The following is an 18,919-nucleotide window of genomic DNA, read 5'->3' as shown; positions in this document are numbered from 1 at the left end:
TCAAGAGCAGGTGTACAACGAAAAGAAAGAAAAAGAAAGAAAGAAAGAAAGAAAGAAAGAAAGAAAGAAAGAAAGAAAGAGGGTGGAAATGGAAATACAGTCAGAGATACACAGTCTGGTTTCTTGTCATCCACTTGACTAAAAATGCAGAGTCCTGCAGGTGAGGACAGGTGGAGGAGTTGGATGAGATGGAAAAATGGGGGGGAGTGAGAGAGAGAGAGAGAGAGAGAGAGAGAAAAAACAGTCCAGAGAAAAAGAAAAGGTGGACGGGGAATGCAAACTCGCCCTCAACCGTAGAAGCTGAAGCGGCCGTGGCCTGTACCGTGTCAGTTGGACAAAGCAGACTATCTCCTGATTAAGGGATAAAAACAGTTCCTTCTTTTAGGAACTTGGAACACCTGAACACTTTGCGTGTCGACCGCTCGTCAATTTAGCCGGAGCGACTAAGCTACCATCAATAATGGAGAGGAAAAGACGACCACCGATTGTCCACCGCCAGAGTTTTGAGGTTGGGGAGATCTTTCTCCTCCTCCCTCACCTGTTGAAGGTAAACTCTGGGAGGAAGCAACGGGTACCATGGCAAAACCAGAAGCAGCTCACGATGAGGTCTTTAAAAGCACAATGATACAACTGAAAAACATACGGTAAGCGTGAAATATCCGCCACCTCTTGTGATACGTGCGCAAACATAACCCATGTAATAATCTAACTCGTATTGACACTTTTGCGTGGGACGCACCGTTGTCAATAGAGACAAAGACGGGAGCCTGTGAGCTCAGAGTGACAGCTTCATTTTAACACCACCAGGCCTACCTGCCACTCCCCATTCTTTATAAAGCTTTCCAGGCGGGAATATCCAGTGTAATGAACTGCTGTGGTCTTCGTTTCAACTCGTACAGTCCCCGTCACTTGTCACACCTTCCCTGATCTGGAGGTTAACAAATGCCGGTCTGGTTCAAAGCGATTAACCAGAGGCTGTCGTCGATGACAAACAGCGCTTGCGGTTCTTTAAAACTGGCGGCGTAGTTCCGCCTGAGACTCCCGCACAAGCGTTCATGCACACATAGATACAACACACAAGACTCACAATGTCTGTTAATTACAGCTATTTATTAGTCCAAACAGCCAATTAACAGCCCTTCAGCACAACAAGCAAACAAACTAATCTATACGGAGCACATGGAAGGGGCGACTGGTGAAGATTATGTGGACAAATTAACAGGCGAGCTGTGAGATGTGAAAGGGTGTTGAGGCTGTTAAATGCAGGGGTTACTGTGTCACTTTGCCCCCCCCCCCCCTCCCTATGATTCAATTGTGTGCACTTTGAAAAGAAAAGAAAAATTACATTTCAATCTTTTGTGTTCTTCCCTTGTTTCCCGGTGAGGTAAAATACTTTTCCCTCTTCACCCTTTGCAGACGGATGCCTTTTGTGTCTTGTACGCGGCTCTGCGGCGCAGGCGGTGAGTAATGGCGCTGTGCCTTTCATATCACACAGCGGCAGTGCGGCGGCGGCGGCGCAATATCAGCCAAACGCGGCGCGTCCTTGAGAGGCGGAGAAGGACCAATTGTTTCTTCAAAGTACGGAAAGGACAAAAACAATAATAAACAGAAATAAAAGCCTTTAGCTCTCTTTACATTAATGGAGAAGTCTCATTCGGTAAACAAGCCCCCCTGCAGATATCTGATTCCACAAGCGCAGAATCTTGCCTGGAAACTGAACGGTTCACAGAAACTCCGAGTAGGAGGAAAGAAAAGTTCTTGGTTACCCGACACTTAGCGTAGCTCCGCAACCCGGCCAACGCCGCGGTCTGTACCGATGCGAAGCCCAGCGCCACAGCTGCGAGATGCACAGCAAAGCAAAAAAAAAAAAAAAAAAAAAAAGTTTTGTCCATCTGTTCCTGAAATCAATCGTATCAATTTATTTCTCGACCGACAGACTTTTTTTTCTTTTCCCATTGAATAAGGAAGCGTGTTTTCAAATGATTACAGAATGGTTCATTGTTTATCAATGATTCCTGGGACAGAGGTCTGCTTGAGAAGGTGCTTTGTGCACTGTATTCCATCTCTTTGGAAACAAGCTGCTTTCTTTACAAAATCAGTATTTTGTGGCTGGGCCTCAAGGTTGCATACTCTGAGTGTCCAAACGACCAACGTGCCGCGCAAAAGGCTCGAAAACCAACACGGAAAAATACCACTGCCGCTTGACGCTGTTATGCTTAAATCCGAGCGCCGTTGGAAAGTATTCTGAAACTAATGGACCCTGGAAATGGGAAATGAAATGCACAGCGCCGCTACCGTTTGGTACGGCATCCAAAACAAAACAAAAAAAAAAAAAAGTTAAACTCACTGCAAACCACCTCTCCTCCTCTCACAAAGACACTTCCAAGCGTGTCCCCCACCGCCTCCCCATACGTGGAACAAAGAGGAAGACGTACGCCGGTGTGTGCACACGCACACGCACACACACACACACACACACACACACACACACACACACACACAAACAGATAGATGCACAGTGCAGTTTGACAGTTAATGTATCACTTTTCCTCCCCTGCTGTGCCCCAGTTTTTCTATCGCTGCCGTAATGAGAATGAGAGCCTTTTACCAGTGGTGATACCACAACATTTGGCCCTATACGCACAGCTCATTTACAGCGTCCTCTGTGTGCTCAGTTCTCGTGTGTGTGTGTGTGTGTGTGTGTGGAGTACAAACCCCTCGCTCTTCCACCCGGAGTTATTGCGTGTTTGTGGGTCCGTCGATGTCTGTTTTCCGTGCGAGGTTGCTCGCTGATTGCCGAGTTCACAAATAGTAAGCAGATGTGGCAGGATAGCTCAGATCGATGCCGTTAGCCTCGGGTGGTTGGGCGGTCGGACGGGCGGGTTGGGGGGCGAGAGATGAATGTGCCCTGCAAAATAGCAACACAACGCCCCACCCCCCACCCCCCCACCCCTCCAAGACAAAAAACCTCTCAATCTTAAGACATACGGCATTGTTTGATGCCTGCCTGCGGTCCTGAACTTATAGTAAAAAATGAATAAATATATATAATAATGATAAGTTCGGAGATGGACAAACGGTCACCCCATATGGCAACCGTCCCAATTCATCTGCCACCGCTGACCGCCGTGAGAAAACGCACCCAACGGATCAATGGTGGAGGCGAGATTCAGAGTGGTGTTAAAGCGTTATTTAGCGCCTGTGATAAGCTGCTCGGAGCTTGTTGAATGAGCAGTTACAGCTGTTAACAAAGGAAGTGGGGGGCAGTAGTATGCATCTATCAGCGTCCACACAATTAATTCCACAGCAGATTGGGCGAACGCGCTTCTGTGTGTGTGTGTGTGTGTGTGTGTGTGTGTGTGTGTGTGTGTATTGGTGGTCAGGAGATGGGGGGGGGGGGGCAAAAAAATAACCTCCGGCTCCACCAGCATATTTCTATATATACCTGAGTGTGTGCGTCTCCCTGTGGATTGGTGTGTGTGTGTGTGCGCGCGCACAGGTCCGCTGAGTTTTCTGAGCAGGGTCACTCTTGTCAAGGCTTGAGGGGAAGTGGAACCAATAGCAGGGGTTGAAATGGGACTGAGAATGCCTTCAAGAGCAAAAACATGCACGCATGCGCACGCACGCACGCAGACGTGCACACACACACACACACACACACACACACACACTTCTTTTTCTCTCTGTTGGATAGAATAGTTAATATTAGGTTTGTTATTTTCAGAGGGGGAAATTAAATTCCACGCCGCACATCTGGGAGGAGAGAAAATAAACAAAAAACCAAACATTAATTATGGCTGATTAAATTTATCTACTAAACTAAACGCAGGCTTTATTAGGAGAGCAAAATAATAATAACAATAAGTGAGCTAACAAACAAACAAACAAACAAACAAATAACTGAGGGGCAAAAGACTCCCTGGTAACCACCGGGCTAATCCACGAGAGCCACAATCTGCGTCTTAAATAACATCAAACACCCGCCACGCTGCGGAACGTTCCAGTGAGGGAAGGAAATAGAATTTTTATTATTATTATTTTTTTTTTTAATCATGTTTTTGGTTTGGTTTTTTGGGAGAAAAAACAAGGAGGAAAAACCAAAGCCCAACCCCAAATGGAGAATAACCAAACGGATCATTCAAATCATAAAATCCAAAAAAAAAGGTGACTATTTCTAGGGGGGAGAGAGAGAGAGAGAGAGAGAGAGAGAGAGAGAGAGAGAGAGAGAGAGAGAGAGAGAGAGAGAGAGAGAGAGAGGATGCACAAAGACAAACACCCAGGCAGCGACCCCTCAGCTGTCACCGGGGCGGTGGGTGATGACAAACTCAAACCCACCAGTGTGTGTGCGCGCGCGCATTTACGTGTTCCGTGCACCTACCCTAAATGGGTTGCCCCGAAGTGTATGTGTGTGTACGTGTATAAGTGTGTGTGTGTGTGTGGGGGGGGGGGCTTTGAATGAATAAGAAAGCATTCACACTGCTTTCTAAGAGACCATTTAGCAACCCCAGCCCCATTACATATCTCTCTCTCTCTCTCTCTCTCTCTCTCTCTCTCTCTCTCTCTCTCTCTCTCTCTCTCTCTCTCTCTCTCTCTCTCTCATCTTCCCTCTACCTTTGTCTCCTTTTTGCTCTGCATTCAGGTGTCAATCAGCCAGCGTGCAGATAAAAGGATGCAGAAGCAGAGGCTTTGTTGACTTGACCCAATGCCGCTCCAGGTCCATTTGTCGCCGCGTGCCTTGGGGAACTGTGCGGGCATGTTTGTTTGTGTGTGGACTATATGTGTGTGTGTGTGTGTGTGTGTGTGTGTGTGTGTGTGCGTCGCGTGTGTGTGTAGCTGTAGACTTCACACCTTCTAACCAACAGGCCGATAAATGGAAGCAATCAACAAGCCATTACAGGACTCAGTGTTGAAGATGGGGTGGACGGGGGTGGTGGGCGACTTCAATTTCATTTTCACAAGGGCTTTAACTAGATATAGGAGGTTAAAAAGTATGTGAACGGTATAGTTTAACATGCTTTATTTTACATGGACGGAACAATTTCACAGGCTGCTGGAGCTCACCGGCCACTGTGACAATCTCGCTTTGGCGTGGTCGGAAATATCAGACAAAGGGCGAAAATGGGTTTCATTGACTAATCTAATTTCATATATCACATAGAGTCCTGGTGCTAGTATGAATGTAGTATATCACAATCAAGCTGAAGTAGCTATATGATAAAAAAAAATGATAATCTATAGAAGGACCAACAGTCTAGATACCTAGAAAAAGTACTTTGTTTGGTTTTTTCTTGTTCCCACACCGAAAAAGACAAATATAGGCAGTTCAACTACCGTTATTTATGAATGAGATTGGCATTTCTCGATTTCAACCTGTACTCTTTTTTTGTCTTGTTCTTTATCCCGCTCGGAAAGCTTTAGAATCAACAAAAATATTAGGCGTGAACAGACTCAAGGCCAAAACCCCTGGCAGTGTCTGAAGGCGAGGCATCTTTCTATCAATTCAAGTCATTTAACCGCAACACCAGACAAGCACGCAGCTGGGAGCATTGATATACATAATGCCCTAATCCGCGTTGAGTGTATAACTCAATGCTTCTGTGTGTGTGTGTGTGTGTGTTTATATGTGTGCAAACCCACTTATGAGGGAGCATTATGACGACATTGTGCCCGACAGTGAAGTCTTCGTAATTGGCTCCTATACGACCTTCCAATAAGTTCGCTGTGAACGTATAGGGCCATAACTAGAGGACAGGACCTACGTTCCAAGCAAATTAACCACAATTAGCCTATGCAAAGGGTGCGGATGGTACATCAAAGTGCTACACATCCATCTATGATATGAATAATGAGTTAGCGTCACTGCAGGACATGCAGGGCCTAGTTTCACTTTACTTCATTAGCGGTGAATAACATAGGAGCGGGGCATTTGACCTCTATGGGGTGTGCGTGACGTGCGCACAACTTTTAATAATTTGACCGCGGGGTTCGCACGTATACATGAAACATAATTCTGATATTGCCTCTTAAATGGTTTCCATGGCCTGCAGATGAAAATAGGCCAGTTAGCTCACACTGGCTTACACGCAAATACCGACCAAATCCATGAGTGCATGGCTCAAAGGTGTGTGCGTCAATTCCTTGTCGTATTGGTATGTTTGGTATTTTGAACCTATATATAAATACATCACTGTTAACATTTATCGAAGGACATAACCGCTTTCTGAGTGATCCGACGTTGACACTTGATGACAATCAAGGCTCTAGTCGACAACTTGACCTCTGGAGCTTCACATTCAAAATATGAGAGCTGCTAGACATGTTGCAGATCTTGTTTTTTACGATCACAACAGTGAGGTCAATGTGTGTGCGAATACCTTATAAATGCACCACAACATCGTCACATTAGCGATATCGAGGCATTGGTCAGAAAATATTGTGATATTTGATTTTTTATATATTGCCCAGCCCGAATTCAAAACAGACACATTTAATGTAGGTGCACTGCAATGTACCTGGATCTTCTAATGTTGTCCATGCAATTCAATGTAAATCCTGGTTACAAACAAACAGCGGTTGGCATCAGACTTTCTCTTTTATAACCTACAACCTATACGTAGGTTATGAAAATTGGGAACTTACTATTTAATGTCTTTGGACTTGGATAGGAGAACCTCCGCATGCGAGCGCTTCATGAGGTGACAGCCAATGAGCACCATCAGCCAGCTCTCGCTCAACAACAATGCTCCGCAGTGACTTTGAAGCCTTTGGATTAAAGCATGCTGTCCCTTACCACTAACCAAAATGAAAAGCCGGCTAAGTTGTTACCAAGAGAGGGAGAAAATGGGGTTGGGCAGGCCAGCCAGGTTACCCCGTCTCAGAATCGTAGGTATCTCTGGAACTGCAGGAAAAAAACATCATAAAATAATCACTTGTCACCTTTTCAAAGGCATGCTCATAAGCGCTAACACACAAGGCGGCCAGTCACTCGCAATAAGTGGCGGAGGCTGACGCTCATACATGTGCAGCGCTACCCTGAGCGGGACAAGGCAGATAGAAGATGGATGGATGGATTTCCTGAAGTGGAGGAAAAACAAAAGAGAGTCGGCCTGTATCTCCGGCGGACATGTAGTGCGAAGAAGAGGGCGCACAGGAGAGAGGAAATCACCCACAATCCATCAGTCTGACACGAACATAAACAAGTGTGTGTGTGGGTGTCGGCATACCTCCCAGACACCTTCCATAAGCCACTTGGGCCAGGAATAGCTGAGAGCGGCACCTTTGGGCGCAACATCTCAAGGGACGATGTCAAGCATGAGATGTTCCATCTCATAGAACGTAAACCCTGGTGTGTCTTGGCACACACAAAGAATCTTGGCGCATCTGAGGCGGACAGGCTGAGATGTCGGAAGACGGAGAGAGAGAATGGGCGCATTAGGAGAGACATTTCAAATATAGACCTTTGTGCGGCTCGCGTATAGTGATCAGGCCTCCATTCATAGCAGATTGTTGTAATTAGGAGGGTTGGTAGCAGAGCAGCCTTTAGCAATTATCACAATGCTAAGTGGACCGCAACGATAGTGATGTGTGTCTCTCGCTCCCTCTCTCCCTCTCTCTCTCTGTCTCTCTCTCTCTCTGTCTCTCTCTCCCTCTCTCTCCTACCGCTTCCTTCAGGGCCATTGTCATTAGAGAGGGAGGAGAGAGCCTTGACGACAACCCATTGAATGAAGACTTGAGGAGGAGGGCAGAGCGAGAGGTGAAGGGACAGGCAAGGTGGACAGGGTGGTGGGGCTTGACAGAAATGAACAAAAAAAAAAAAAAAAAAGAAAGAAAGAAAGAAATCAAGAAGACCCCCAAGTTTTGGGGCTTCTGTCTCATAATCCAAATAAAACAAACAAATGGTCATGTACTTCAGACACGTACCACCGGGAGGCCAAAACTACACCTTGAGTGCCGTCCTGACCTTTGTGCTGACCTTTGGAGCCAACTGTCGCTGCACCCCTGCCAAATGTCAGTCACAGCTGCCCCGCCCCCCCTCCACCCCCGCCGAAACACAAAACTCGGGGGACCCCGCCTGATTCAGGCGGTCCTGGTTGAATTTTACACCTGCCTCTTTTGAGTCTGCGCTGACCTTCAGTTTAAACAGCTTGGCTCGCTTCTCTCACAACATCTGGAGGATTAAGGCTGGGGGAGGGGGGGGATTGGAAAAACCCGCTAAGGACGGCCGAGGACCTTTTTTCGGCGGACGCGTGACGGCTCTTCAGACATACGCCTTCGCCATTCGGGTCTAGGAAGACAAGAAACATCTTTGGTTTCTCCACGCCACACAGAATAAAGAGCCTTGTCTCCTGGCGGAAAAACAACGGGACTCCGTTGCGTTGTATTCTCCTGGCAGCGGACCAGCGGAGAGGTTTTACGGAGAACAACCGGTGGAAACTCCCTTTCCTTTTTTTTCTCGCCCGTCCCCACCTCCACCCTTTTCTCCGTACTTCCCTTATACTCTCGCCGTGAATAGCGGGTTAATTAACAGAGAAGAAGAGTGAGCAGTCTGGGAGGAAGGAAAGTAAAAAAAGAAAAAAATGGAAATGTAAATGTCAAGTTAGCGAGAGGCAAAAGGTTATCTTTTCTAAAACAATGGGGAAAATGAGGGCTAAGAATGTAAATAAAAAAAAAAAAAAGGATTTCACGGCGGAGTCATTAGAGAGCACAAAAAACCAAGCAGCGGGCTAATTGTCTGGTTTAATGACGTTGAATGAAAAGGCCAAACAAAAAAATCGACGACAGGTTTGTTCGGAGGAAGAAAACGAGAAAGGGAGGGGAGGCTTAATTAACATCTATCTTTTTGTTTCTTTCAAACGCTAAAATAAACATGTCAGGTCTATACCGGGGCGATCCGAGGGATCGCCCCGGTTTGGACAGGTTGGGATTCCAATGTGCGCGTCGATTTCCGTCGTCACACCCCATCCCCACCCTCATTTCCTCTCCTCCATTGTTGATCTCTCTCTCTCTCTCTCTCTCTCTCTCTCTCTCTCTCTCTCTCTCTCTCTCTCTCTCTCTCTCTCTCTCTCTCTCTCTCTCTCTCTCTCTCTCTCTCTCTCTCTCTCTCTCTCTCTCTCTCTCTCTCTCTCTGCCCGCCCGCCCGCCCGCCCGCCCGCCCGCCCGCCCGCCCGCCCGCCCGCCCGCCCGCCCGCGACTGTGGCAGGTGCAACAGGCCATGTTGACAGCTTGTCCCTCATCGTTCGCTGTGGGGAAAACTGTCACCTCCCTTCTCGTCCGCAGTGCCCGTAAACATGGCTCGGTGCACGTGGAAGTGTGTGTGTGCGCATTTTGGGTGTGTTGTACGGCAGTGCTGTGACACACACACACCACACCACACACAGGCTGTCTGTTGGGAATGACTGAAGCATGATGGGAGTTGATGGGAAGGCCCAAGTCTTCTGGGAAACCAAAATGAATAAATAAAATGACATCGGATGACATGGCAGCCCGCCCGAGAGATGGGGTGTTGTAATTTTTTCCACACACACACACACACACACACACACACACACACACACACACACACACACACACACACACACACACACACACACACACACACACACACACACACACACACACAGGAGTCAGTGTAGCACCAGTGATTTTACCATTGTTACTTCTCTTCTACTTTTTCTTGTCTTACAGTAGTTCTGATTTTCCACATTCAAGTCTCGTCCCGTTGCTTCACTTCTCTGCAGCTTTGTTGAGTCCATCCTTGGGCTGCGGGGAAGGTCGATCCAGCATTTTGTCGAGTCGTGGGTGTCAGCGCTCGGAATGCAGGAGGGGACGAGACGCATTGTGCGCTTCCGCTTTCAATCACCACCAATTCGAGACGCATTTGTACGTCCACTGGGTTTTTTTGTTCTCATCAGCCATACTTTTTTTTTCCCACTACATAAAAAGCGTTCAAATCCTTTCCGAAGCATAATTGCAATTCGCTCATTTGAACAATCGCATCTATTCAGCGCTGGAAACGGGTATTTTCTTTTTTTTTTTCTCTCTTGAAAGGAAGGTGGTGATTAAAAAGAAAACAACATTTGCTGATTGTGATGTGATCTTAGGACGACGACGAAGTGTGGAGCACCAGTTTGGACCACTGGTTTCTCCAGCTTGAGACCCGCCGGGTTACACTGGGGTTGACAGGGGTCAAAGGGCATCCCGATTTATGCCGCCTTGAGAGCTACTGAGCGAGGCATCTAACGTCAGATCAGCTTCAAATATCTCAGGATGTTAGTGTTGACTCGGACGCCGCTGGGTCCTCTGCTGAACGCAGCTGTGAGTGTTTGGGTTAGTTTCCAATACAGTCTTTCATTCTGTTGACAAAAACTGTGACCAAAAAAAAAAAAAAAAAAAAAAGATTTCTCTGATGAACACGACGCAAAATAATAAATAATTGTGTGGCCTGACCTGCATGACCAGAGTCAGACATGTGGAATACTCATCTTTTGCAAAACCATATACAGTATATGATATTTTTATAATAATATATTATTCTTAATTATTTATTATAACCATTTTCTTTTTCACCTGGTATACCCAGTATATGCACAGATACTGTTTCATATATGTATGCAAACTTGCACAACTTCCAATCCCCCCCCCCCCCCCCCAATTTCCATATTTTTTTCAGTGAATTGTCAATAGAGAGATATATTGTTTATTTTTTTAGGTTTATTGTATATTGCCAGTTTCTCCTGTTCTATTTCTATATTTAAGTCAAATTGTAGGTTGTTTTAAATCGCCAATTTTTCTAGTATTTAGTTATTTATTTTATAGTTTTATTGTTATTACTTTATTATCGGTGCTGTGACAGTGCAATTTACCTCTGGGATGGATGGATCGATCTACCTACCTAAAATCAAAAATTGTCGACGTACGAGTGAATTACATGATTAATATTAAGAAAACATCTGGAAAATTGAACAAACTAAAACTACCGCATTCCAGTTGTAAAAATTAGCTCCGATAATTACAATATTATCTTGGAAAAAATTAAAGATAAAAAGGTCCATGTGTCAAAGATGAGACCCCAATATTACATACAGGCGCACGCACGCACGCACGCACACGCACACGCGCACACACACACACAAATACTTTGCCTTGAGCAATTGACTGTGAGCCTCAGCCTATGCCATTTTCTATGGCCCCTGCCTGTGCTGTGTGTGTGTGTGTGTGTGTGTGTGTGTGTGTGTGTGTGTGTGTGTGTGTGTGTGTGTGTGTGTGTGTGTGTGTGTGTGTGTCCAGTGTGGGGCCTCGGCCCCCGACAAAGTGCCCTGCCAGCTTTCTGTCCACTGGTCTTTTCAGTGCTGATGGATAGACCTGGTTCGGCACCATCTGGCCATAGGATACTTCACATTCATCATCCCAAACACACACCAGCATACAGATAAATTCACATGGGTGCTCGTATGGAAAGGCACAATTCATGGAAAGCTCTTACACTCTATTAAGAGAGAGAGAGAGGGAGGGAGGGGGGGTGTTTTTTTTTTGACATCCCTGGTTTTTTTTTTTGCCTCTCGCACCGAGGGGACTGTGTCTGAACAACAGCAGCAATTAGCTAATTTGCATGTGTTGTTTCTGTTGGACGGTAGCCTGCAGCGCCCAACCATCCCCGCACCCGGCGCTTCATTAATGCCTTCTTCTTCCCCTTCTGCTTGTCCATACTGGGATTAGCATGTTCAACGGCTTAAACATAGCGACGTATTTCCCTTTTCTTCACCGCTTTGACGAGAGTCGCCGCCCTCAAACAGACACTGCAGAACGTGCTGGTTTCAAACTGGTAAACACACAGCGTCCATGAATAAACAGTGCGTTTTTAGGCCAGACGGCAAAGTAAGTGCATGGAGAATGAGAGACATTACGGTACCAGACGGAAGGTATTTACGTATCTAATGGCTGTATGGTCTCAACAAAGGTTGAGCCGCCTTGACATTTTCGTTTCGAAATGGATTCCCATGGGCGTGACCGTACATTAGCGTGGTAAATAAGCAGGGGCATGTTTATCAAAGCGCGTTTATTTGCTTATTAATGTATGCTGTAAACATTAGAAATGCATTGCGAAGACATGGTGGGAATGGTCCATTAAGGAATACCTACAAATTATGACTGAAGGCTACGTAAAGAGGCTTCGCAAAAGCATCTATTTTTGTGTTTTGGTCCAATTTTCACCTCTTTTTCTGGTTGTGTTGGAGGTCTCATGACTCTCATGTGTAACATTAGACAATCATACACACAGTAATTGCTTCACTTAAAGAGCAGGCTGGTACCCTTCAATTCTACTGCTTGGAATTTCTTTCCATCTTCTTTTTATTTTACAATGAACTGGACGGCAAAGATGTGAAACCGTTAAAGCTTGTCACCAGACATGACAAAATGTTTTTATTTGGGGTTTTTTTTTCCAGTGGCTTGTTAAAAGGAGTTGTTTCAAAGAGAAAACAGTTCAGTATCTTCAACACCGAGCTCAGCCATAATAACAAAAAAAAAGTGAGAATTTTTGGGCTCAAGAAAAATATCTCCTTCGCTTTCAGAGTTTCCATAGATAGGAGCGTATGACGGCAAAAACTACCTGGGAGGAAAACAAAGACCGGGATCTTATAAAGGAGATAAGGACGTACGGGTTTATGCATGGATGTTAGTGATACTGCAGGTATTATAGTCATATGACAGAGTTTAATGCTAGATGGGAAGGGGTGTTCCGCATTCCATTTGCGATTAATCACAATCAACTTTATGAATCGCGATTATTCATGATTTATAATGATAAATTATTGTAATCGTTCGACAGCCCTAAAGAAAAAAAAAATGTCGATATTGCAACCCTTTCCATTTATTTTTTGGTTCTTGGGGGAATCTAATGCTCACGAGCCGGCACGCTGTGTGTAAAAATGGATAAATAAATAAAAACCAACAAAATAAACAAAAGTAGAAGGAAGGCAGACTTTGCAGGGCACGCAGCATCGCAGTGCAGGGCTTGGCAATTCCTCGGGGAACCGTCCGTTCGGAACGGGCATGATCACAAATACCAAGTATCTAATTTGGATGCGGACGTGCTAATGTTGTACAAACATAGCCTCGCGGTATCGCACTTACACAAGTACAATCTCAGTTTGACAAGCACTTGTGTGTATGCTGCTGTGTTTACGGCTGTGGGAGTGGAGGAACATTTTTTCTTGTGTGTGTGTGTGTGTGTGTGTGTGTGTGTGTGTGTGTGTGTGTGTGTAAGTGTAAGGCGAAGTGTGTGTGTGTGTGTGTGTGTGTGTGTGTGTGTGTGAGAATTTTTGTGTGGTGTTGTGCTTAAATGTGTGGGAGGCACAGCTCTGTACCTGCCAAAGTGAAAACGTGAGCTCTCTCATATTCTATTAATTACCGTCAGCGTATAAAATGACAATGGGCGGGGGGGAAATGTAAGACGCTAAGAAGAAAAAAAAAAAAAAAAAAAAACACTCGAGGCATAAACTTGGAAGGTAAAACTTATTAAACTGTCAGATGTCTACGGTAAGTTGGGTGGTCTGACAGCCACAATGAGGACTTCAATTAAATTCTACACTGCATCGTTGTCTGAATCAATGGCGGGGGGGGGGGGGGGCCACAACAGGTCGTACTAATTTTGGGATAGCACACCCTGTTTTGGGTGATATCGACTCATGTTTCGTTCGTGGGAAGAGACGCTCAGTGACGACCATGGTAACTGTGATGTATGACGTCCCCCCGTAAAGCAGACAAGCGTCTGTTCCGAGGGTCTTGAGGGCGTTCCCTTCAACGCGGCCACTGGACATATTGGTCAGTACGAGCGTCAAATCTAGGAGGGTGATCCTAGGCGGTTGAACACGATGGCCAAGAATAAAATGAGGGAGAGGATGATCACTTTGGACTACATGGCGATTTGGAGTATTAAAATACACCAAATTCATGTCAAACTCTGCGGAAATTCTATGTTAGAACTCAAGTCTTGGATGGCAGAGGGAGAGGGGGCAGGACAGGACGACATAGAGACAAGCCTCCTACCTCGTGGTCGTAGGGGTTGTAGGAGTGGAAGAGCTGGGACAACTCCTTCGTCCTTTGCTTCTTCTGTAAGCAAAAACAAACAGAAAGAAAAAAATAAATAAATTCATATGCAGGTATTGATCGTTTACTGACAGACGAAACTCAACGGCCCATATTCAAATAGGTTACAGTCAGACAAACATAAAACCAAGAATCAAATAAGTTAAAGAACATAAACAATCTGTCACCCGCGTGTGCCGGATGGACGGCGTCTATTCATAGCCACTTGGGGTTTGGTTCCTCCTGTGAAGTCTGTCGTCTCCATCGAAAAAGCTGTCACTAATGTATCATCTCACCACGATTAAAATGAAAGATTAAGATTGAAAACAAGCGCATCTAATCGGACAGTGATTGGATTTTTCACGCAGGTTTCTCCAGAGGTTCCGCCGCTTCCGTTTGTTGATGGGGTTGTCTTAGGCATGAAGATGTAAATGAAAACGTGGTCTTGAAACACCCTGTCAGTCATTTTAATGTTTACGTGTAGCAAGTATCAGGTCAAAAAAAAAAAAAAAAAAGGGGGGGGGGGGGGTTTGATACAACAATGCTCAAAATGTCAAAAACATATGAATGTACACTATGACTCTTTTAAAGGGAACAAACGTATGCATGATACAGCGCTTAACAACGTTAAACTTACCTCAATTTGACGGAAACAAAAGTAAAACATTAAAATCACTGCGGCCGATTAAGCGTTGCCCATCGGAAATGCTGCGCGCAATTACCGAAATACGGAATGAGTGAAGAAGCGAAACACATGTTATTCTCCCACCAGCTCCTTGAGAGAGATGGAGAAAAATGAATAAATAAATAAAGAATTCAAATTTTTCTGCCGGCTCAAAGCTCGGGCCTTCACCTTGTTCGTCCTCCCCGACGCGTAATGAGATGCAGATAAAAAAATAAATAAATAAATAAAAAGGCACAGACGCCGAGCGTTTGATGTGTGGCGGTCGTTAATGCAATCAGTTAGACGGGGCAGACATGGTTACAAAAGAGTGCTAATTATCCCGCTGATTGGGCCTTGTCTGGCTGTAGGGGGGGCAGGAAGCATGTATGGATGTATAGCGTGTTTCCTCAAATAAAAACCGAGCTTCTAAAAAACGCCGGGGGCGTGGTCGACACAAACAAATACAGGCCTGCCTCAAATACAGACCGGGGGAATTAAAACAAGGATGGATAAACACCCGGTGCCTATTATATACAGTAATGTGCAGCTAAGCACAGTGTGTATTTCCCCTGCATTCAATTAATAAATGATATAATCATTCTATTTTCAACACTTTGTTGTTCTGGATTCCTCATTGTGCTTAACCTAAACCTAACTCGTGCCATGGGCACACTACACGACTTTCAAAATCGTCAGATCGCTGTACTGTTCACACTACACAACCTTCTGTCTTGTGATCGGGACTCTTGCAGTTTTGTGGTTTTCACACTACATGACTGATCGGCGACGGAGGCTCACACGTTACAAGATCTTTCACCAGGAGGAGTCCCAGACGAGTCCGGTCTCTGCCATACCACGCGCGAACAGGAGACAGTGCCTCCCTGTGCCAGTTCCCCTCCCGTGTATTTATTTCTATTTATTTGTTTCTTGTCTACTTGCATGAAACGAACATTTTAAACCCATTTGAGGGACGCTCCGCCTTGGATCAGGATCAGAACAGTTGATCGCTAAATGGAGAGAGATTGATCTCCAGTTCACCACTGGGCCCCGTGTCTCCGAACAGAAAAAATAAATACGAGTGCTGAGAAATGTCAAAGAATCTCTTACAATAAAAACAGTGTGTTTTTATTTGAGATGTACTGAATTTGAGGATCACGTTCCCAGGCGGACGGACCAGATGTTTGATTTAAAATTCAGTGAGAGAGTATTGCTTTGGTTTTAGATATAAAAGTCTGCCTGCTTCCGATCAAGCCGTGGTACCTTCTGCAGTTGAGGTAAACAAACGTCCCGGTCACTATTTGAGGATACAAGGTATACATATACACACTGGTCTCGCTAAGGGGGTAGGTTGCATCTGCTTCTCATCTGCATCTAGGATTCAAGTGGCTGGACTTAGAGCCCATCACAAAATGGGTTTGTGTAGATATGAGACCAAAGGGGGTTGATCGACAGCCAGCTTTCCCTTCACCCCCAAACTGGTTTTCCATCTCTGGTAGTCCAGCTGTAGTCTCCCTAAACACAAAATGTCATTGTAACGAAGCAAACCTCATTAAAGGAGCAGCCTATGCAGCGGGTCGCTCTCACAGCCATGGGCTTGGAGAGTGTAAATGAGGGAGGAGGAGAGGGGGAGGAAAGGAAGGCCGGGGCACTTTTGCAGTTAGCTTAACAAAACAGAAAAGATTAGGTTTGGGTCCAAATTTTAACCACACGGGCTTATTCCAGGGCTCCAGACTAACTTTTCCCCACTAGCAGCACTGGTGCTCCCTACTGAAAATTTCAGGAGCACCAGCACAACATCTAGGATCACAAAATCGACATGCAATGCAACACATTCGTATTTTTTCCATTTGAACTGTATTAAGCCTGGTTTAAAGTCATCGCAGCTGTAGTCGTTTAGTGCACGCGCCATAAATGACGTCATTACGGTTGCTCGTGACAGCGCCACATGGAGGTTTTGCGCGATGACGCGCATACACCCCCCAATTTTTGGAACTCCGCACCGTGCGCTTCAGGTAATTCAAGATGGACACGTCCAAAGGAAGGGAGAAGAAAAGGTCCGCAGGTACAATCTGTACAATCCATCCATGTGTGACCACAAAAATAACCAGATGGCACTGAATTCATGGAAGCAGAGAGCGCCATCATTGTAATACCTCGGTACGTCTCTGTAATGTTGACACTGACATTTCGCACAAAATCCCGACTATATATAAAAAACCCATAAATTATTATACAATACAATATAATTTATACGATAAATATACATATACATTTAACACTTTGTATTTCAATTTTACTGCTTTTTTCTAGTTATTCAGATCCCACCCTCAGGACGTCTTCAGTTTCCCCTGGTGGTTTGTGCACAGCGCCACCGGTCTTTCAGGAGAATATCGCCACGGCATCTACACGGCACCACGCAAATAGTCTCAAGCTCCCTGGTAGTGTACGCGGTATGAGCCACAGGCTCGCTTGTGGCGACTATAACAGAGCTGTAACAGATATAAATGCTTTGGTAATAAATAGACAATTTACAGAAATAAAAATGTGCTGTTTTATTTTAAAGGGAAAAGTCACAATTTTGAAGTTGTGCTTTAACAGAAAAATCATTAAGGTAATAGTGCTTTTTTAAACATAGACACCAAACAATAAATTAACAAATATAGGGTATGTGGTCAGTACATTGCTGTCATTTACAACCATGATCTCCATCTCTTTCTCTCTCTCTCTCTCTCTCTCTCTCTAAAGTGATTAATAATTGTCTATAGGGGCCCAAGAATGCACGGTAAAATTTAAAAGCAATGGCGCATTTGGTTTCATTGGCACACTTGGGAAAATGAACAATGGAGAAAGTGAACGGGTAAATTTCCCTTGCCAATTGGATCTTTTGCACACGGCCGTTAAAGTCTTCATGCTTTTGAAGCTGTTCAATATATAGTGTATATATGTGGCAGTTCTGCCTACCACACGCAGCCCGAGTGGTGTTTTCAGGGCCCTCCGGAACAGACGACAATGGGTTGTAGACACCAGTTTATTGTAGAGAGGAGGCTAGGTGGAATTAGCCAGGAGCAGATGGGACATGCCATGACAGGGCTCCTCTCCTGAGTGTGTGTGAGGATGGGGGTTTTAACCTGCTGCTCGTTTGCCCAACCAATGAGCAATGCAGCCACCCTGACCCAAACACCTAGATCCAGGTCAGGTGTGGCTGCTCAAAGCATCCCATCCTCACACCACAGCCACAACATATTATATGATATACTGTATATGATATCTGATGTTCTGTCAGGAACAGTAAGAAGACTTCCAATTAAGTTTTGTGAATGAGGCCTAAAGGCAGAGGTTGGGGAAGGAGAGGAGTGAGGAAGAATAGATCTAAAAGAAATCGGGAGAGACGATCCGAAAAGAATGGACAGAATAGAGAGATAGAGCACATGATGATTCCGCCAGCTGCTCTGTCCATCCTCCCCTGGTCTTCAGCTCTCCACTATCTTCTCTCTCCATCCCTCCCCAAACACACATACATAGACCCAGCTCATCTTCTCTTTTTCAGCCCGTTCCATGCTCCCCCCACCCACTTCTTTAACACCCCAACCTCCCCTCGGTCAATTACTTTTTTGGGAGAGAAATCCCTCCATGAGTGCTCCTCAACGCCCAGATTCTCCCGTCTCATTGGATTTGATCAGCTCCAAATTGCAGTTCTTATCCGTTTTAGTTTGGGCTGACTGTTCTCCCCACACAACCATTGAGCCAGAGCTTGTCCTCCTACTGCTGTCCCTCGATGCCGAACAGGCTTCAAACGAGTACACAACCGGCCACGTCCTGAGTAATGTCAAATTTGCTTCATCACCTAAGGAATGACGTCCAAAGCTAGATTTTAATTATGGTTTGGAAAAGCCAACGCGAGTCAAGAAACTTTGAGCTGCAGTAGAAACACTAAATGTTTTACTGTCTGGCTGTATGTAATTCAGGCAAATCATTTTGAGATGATATTTCTACACGATCTCAATGTTGATGTTTAAGGACCCGTAACTTCCCCATGTACTTTCATTGCGCACGTTGAATTTTGAAGTGCTCTACTTGAGCACAAAGCTTATCCTTACATAATTATGTGTGTGTGTGTGTATGTGGTGTGTGTGTGGTCAATCACCCAGAGAAGTTAATCTAGCATGCTGT

At 45.2% G+C, this 18,919-nt stretch overlaps 1 protein-coding gene across 2 annotated transcripts in view; it reads right to left on the bottom strand.

The window, feature by feature from the left end:
- Positions 1-18,919, bottom strand: part of cdkal1 (CDK5 regulatory subunit associated protein 1-like 1) — a 300,473-nt gene that overhangs the window by 51,588 nt on the left and 229,966 nt on the right. For both annotated transcript variants that reach the window (XM_080004992.1, XM_080004993.1), the window contains exon 12: positions 14,047-14,109. In XM_080004992.1, coding sequence (XP_079861118.1) covers positions 14,047-14,109 — 63 coding nt within the window. The remainder of the gene's footprint in view (positions 1-14,046; positions 14,110-18,919) is intronic.

The sequence above is a fragment of the Zeus faber genome (genome assembly GCF_960531495.2).
Source record: "Zeus faber genome assembly, chromosome: 8".
Taxonomy (NCBI): Eukaryota; Metazoa; Chordata; class Actinopteri; order Zeiformes; family Zeidae; genus Zeus; species Zeus faber.
Note: the sequence above shows the minus strand (reverse complement) of the source record. Positions and strands in the feature narration are given on the sequence as shown.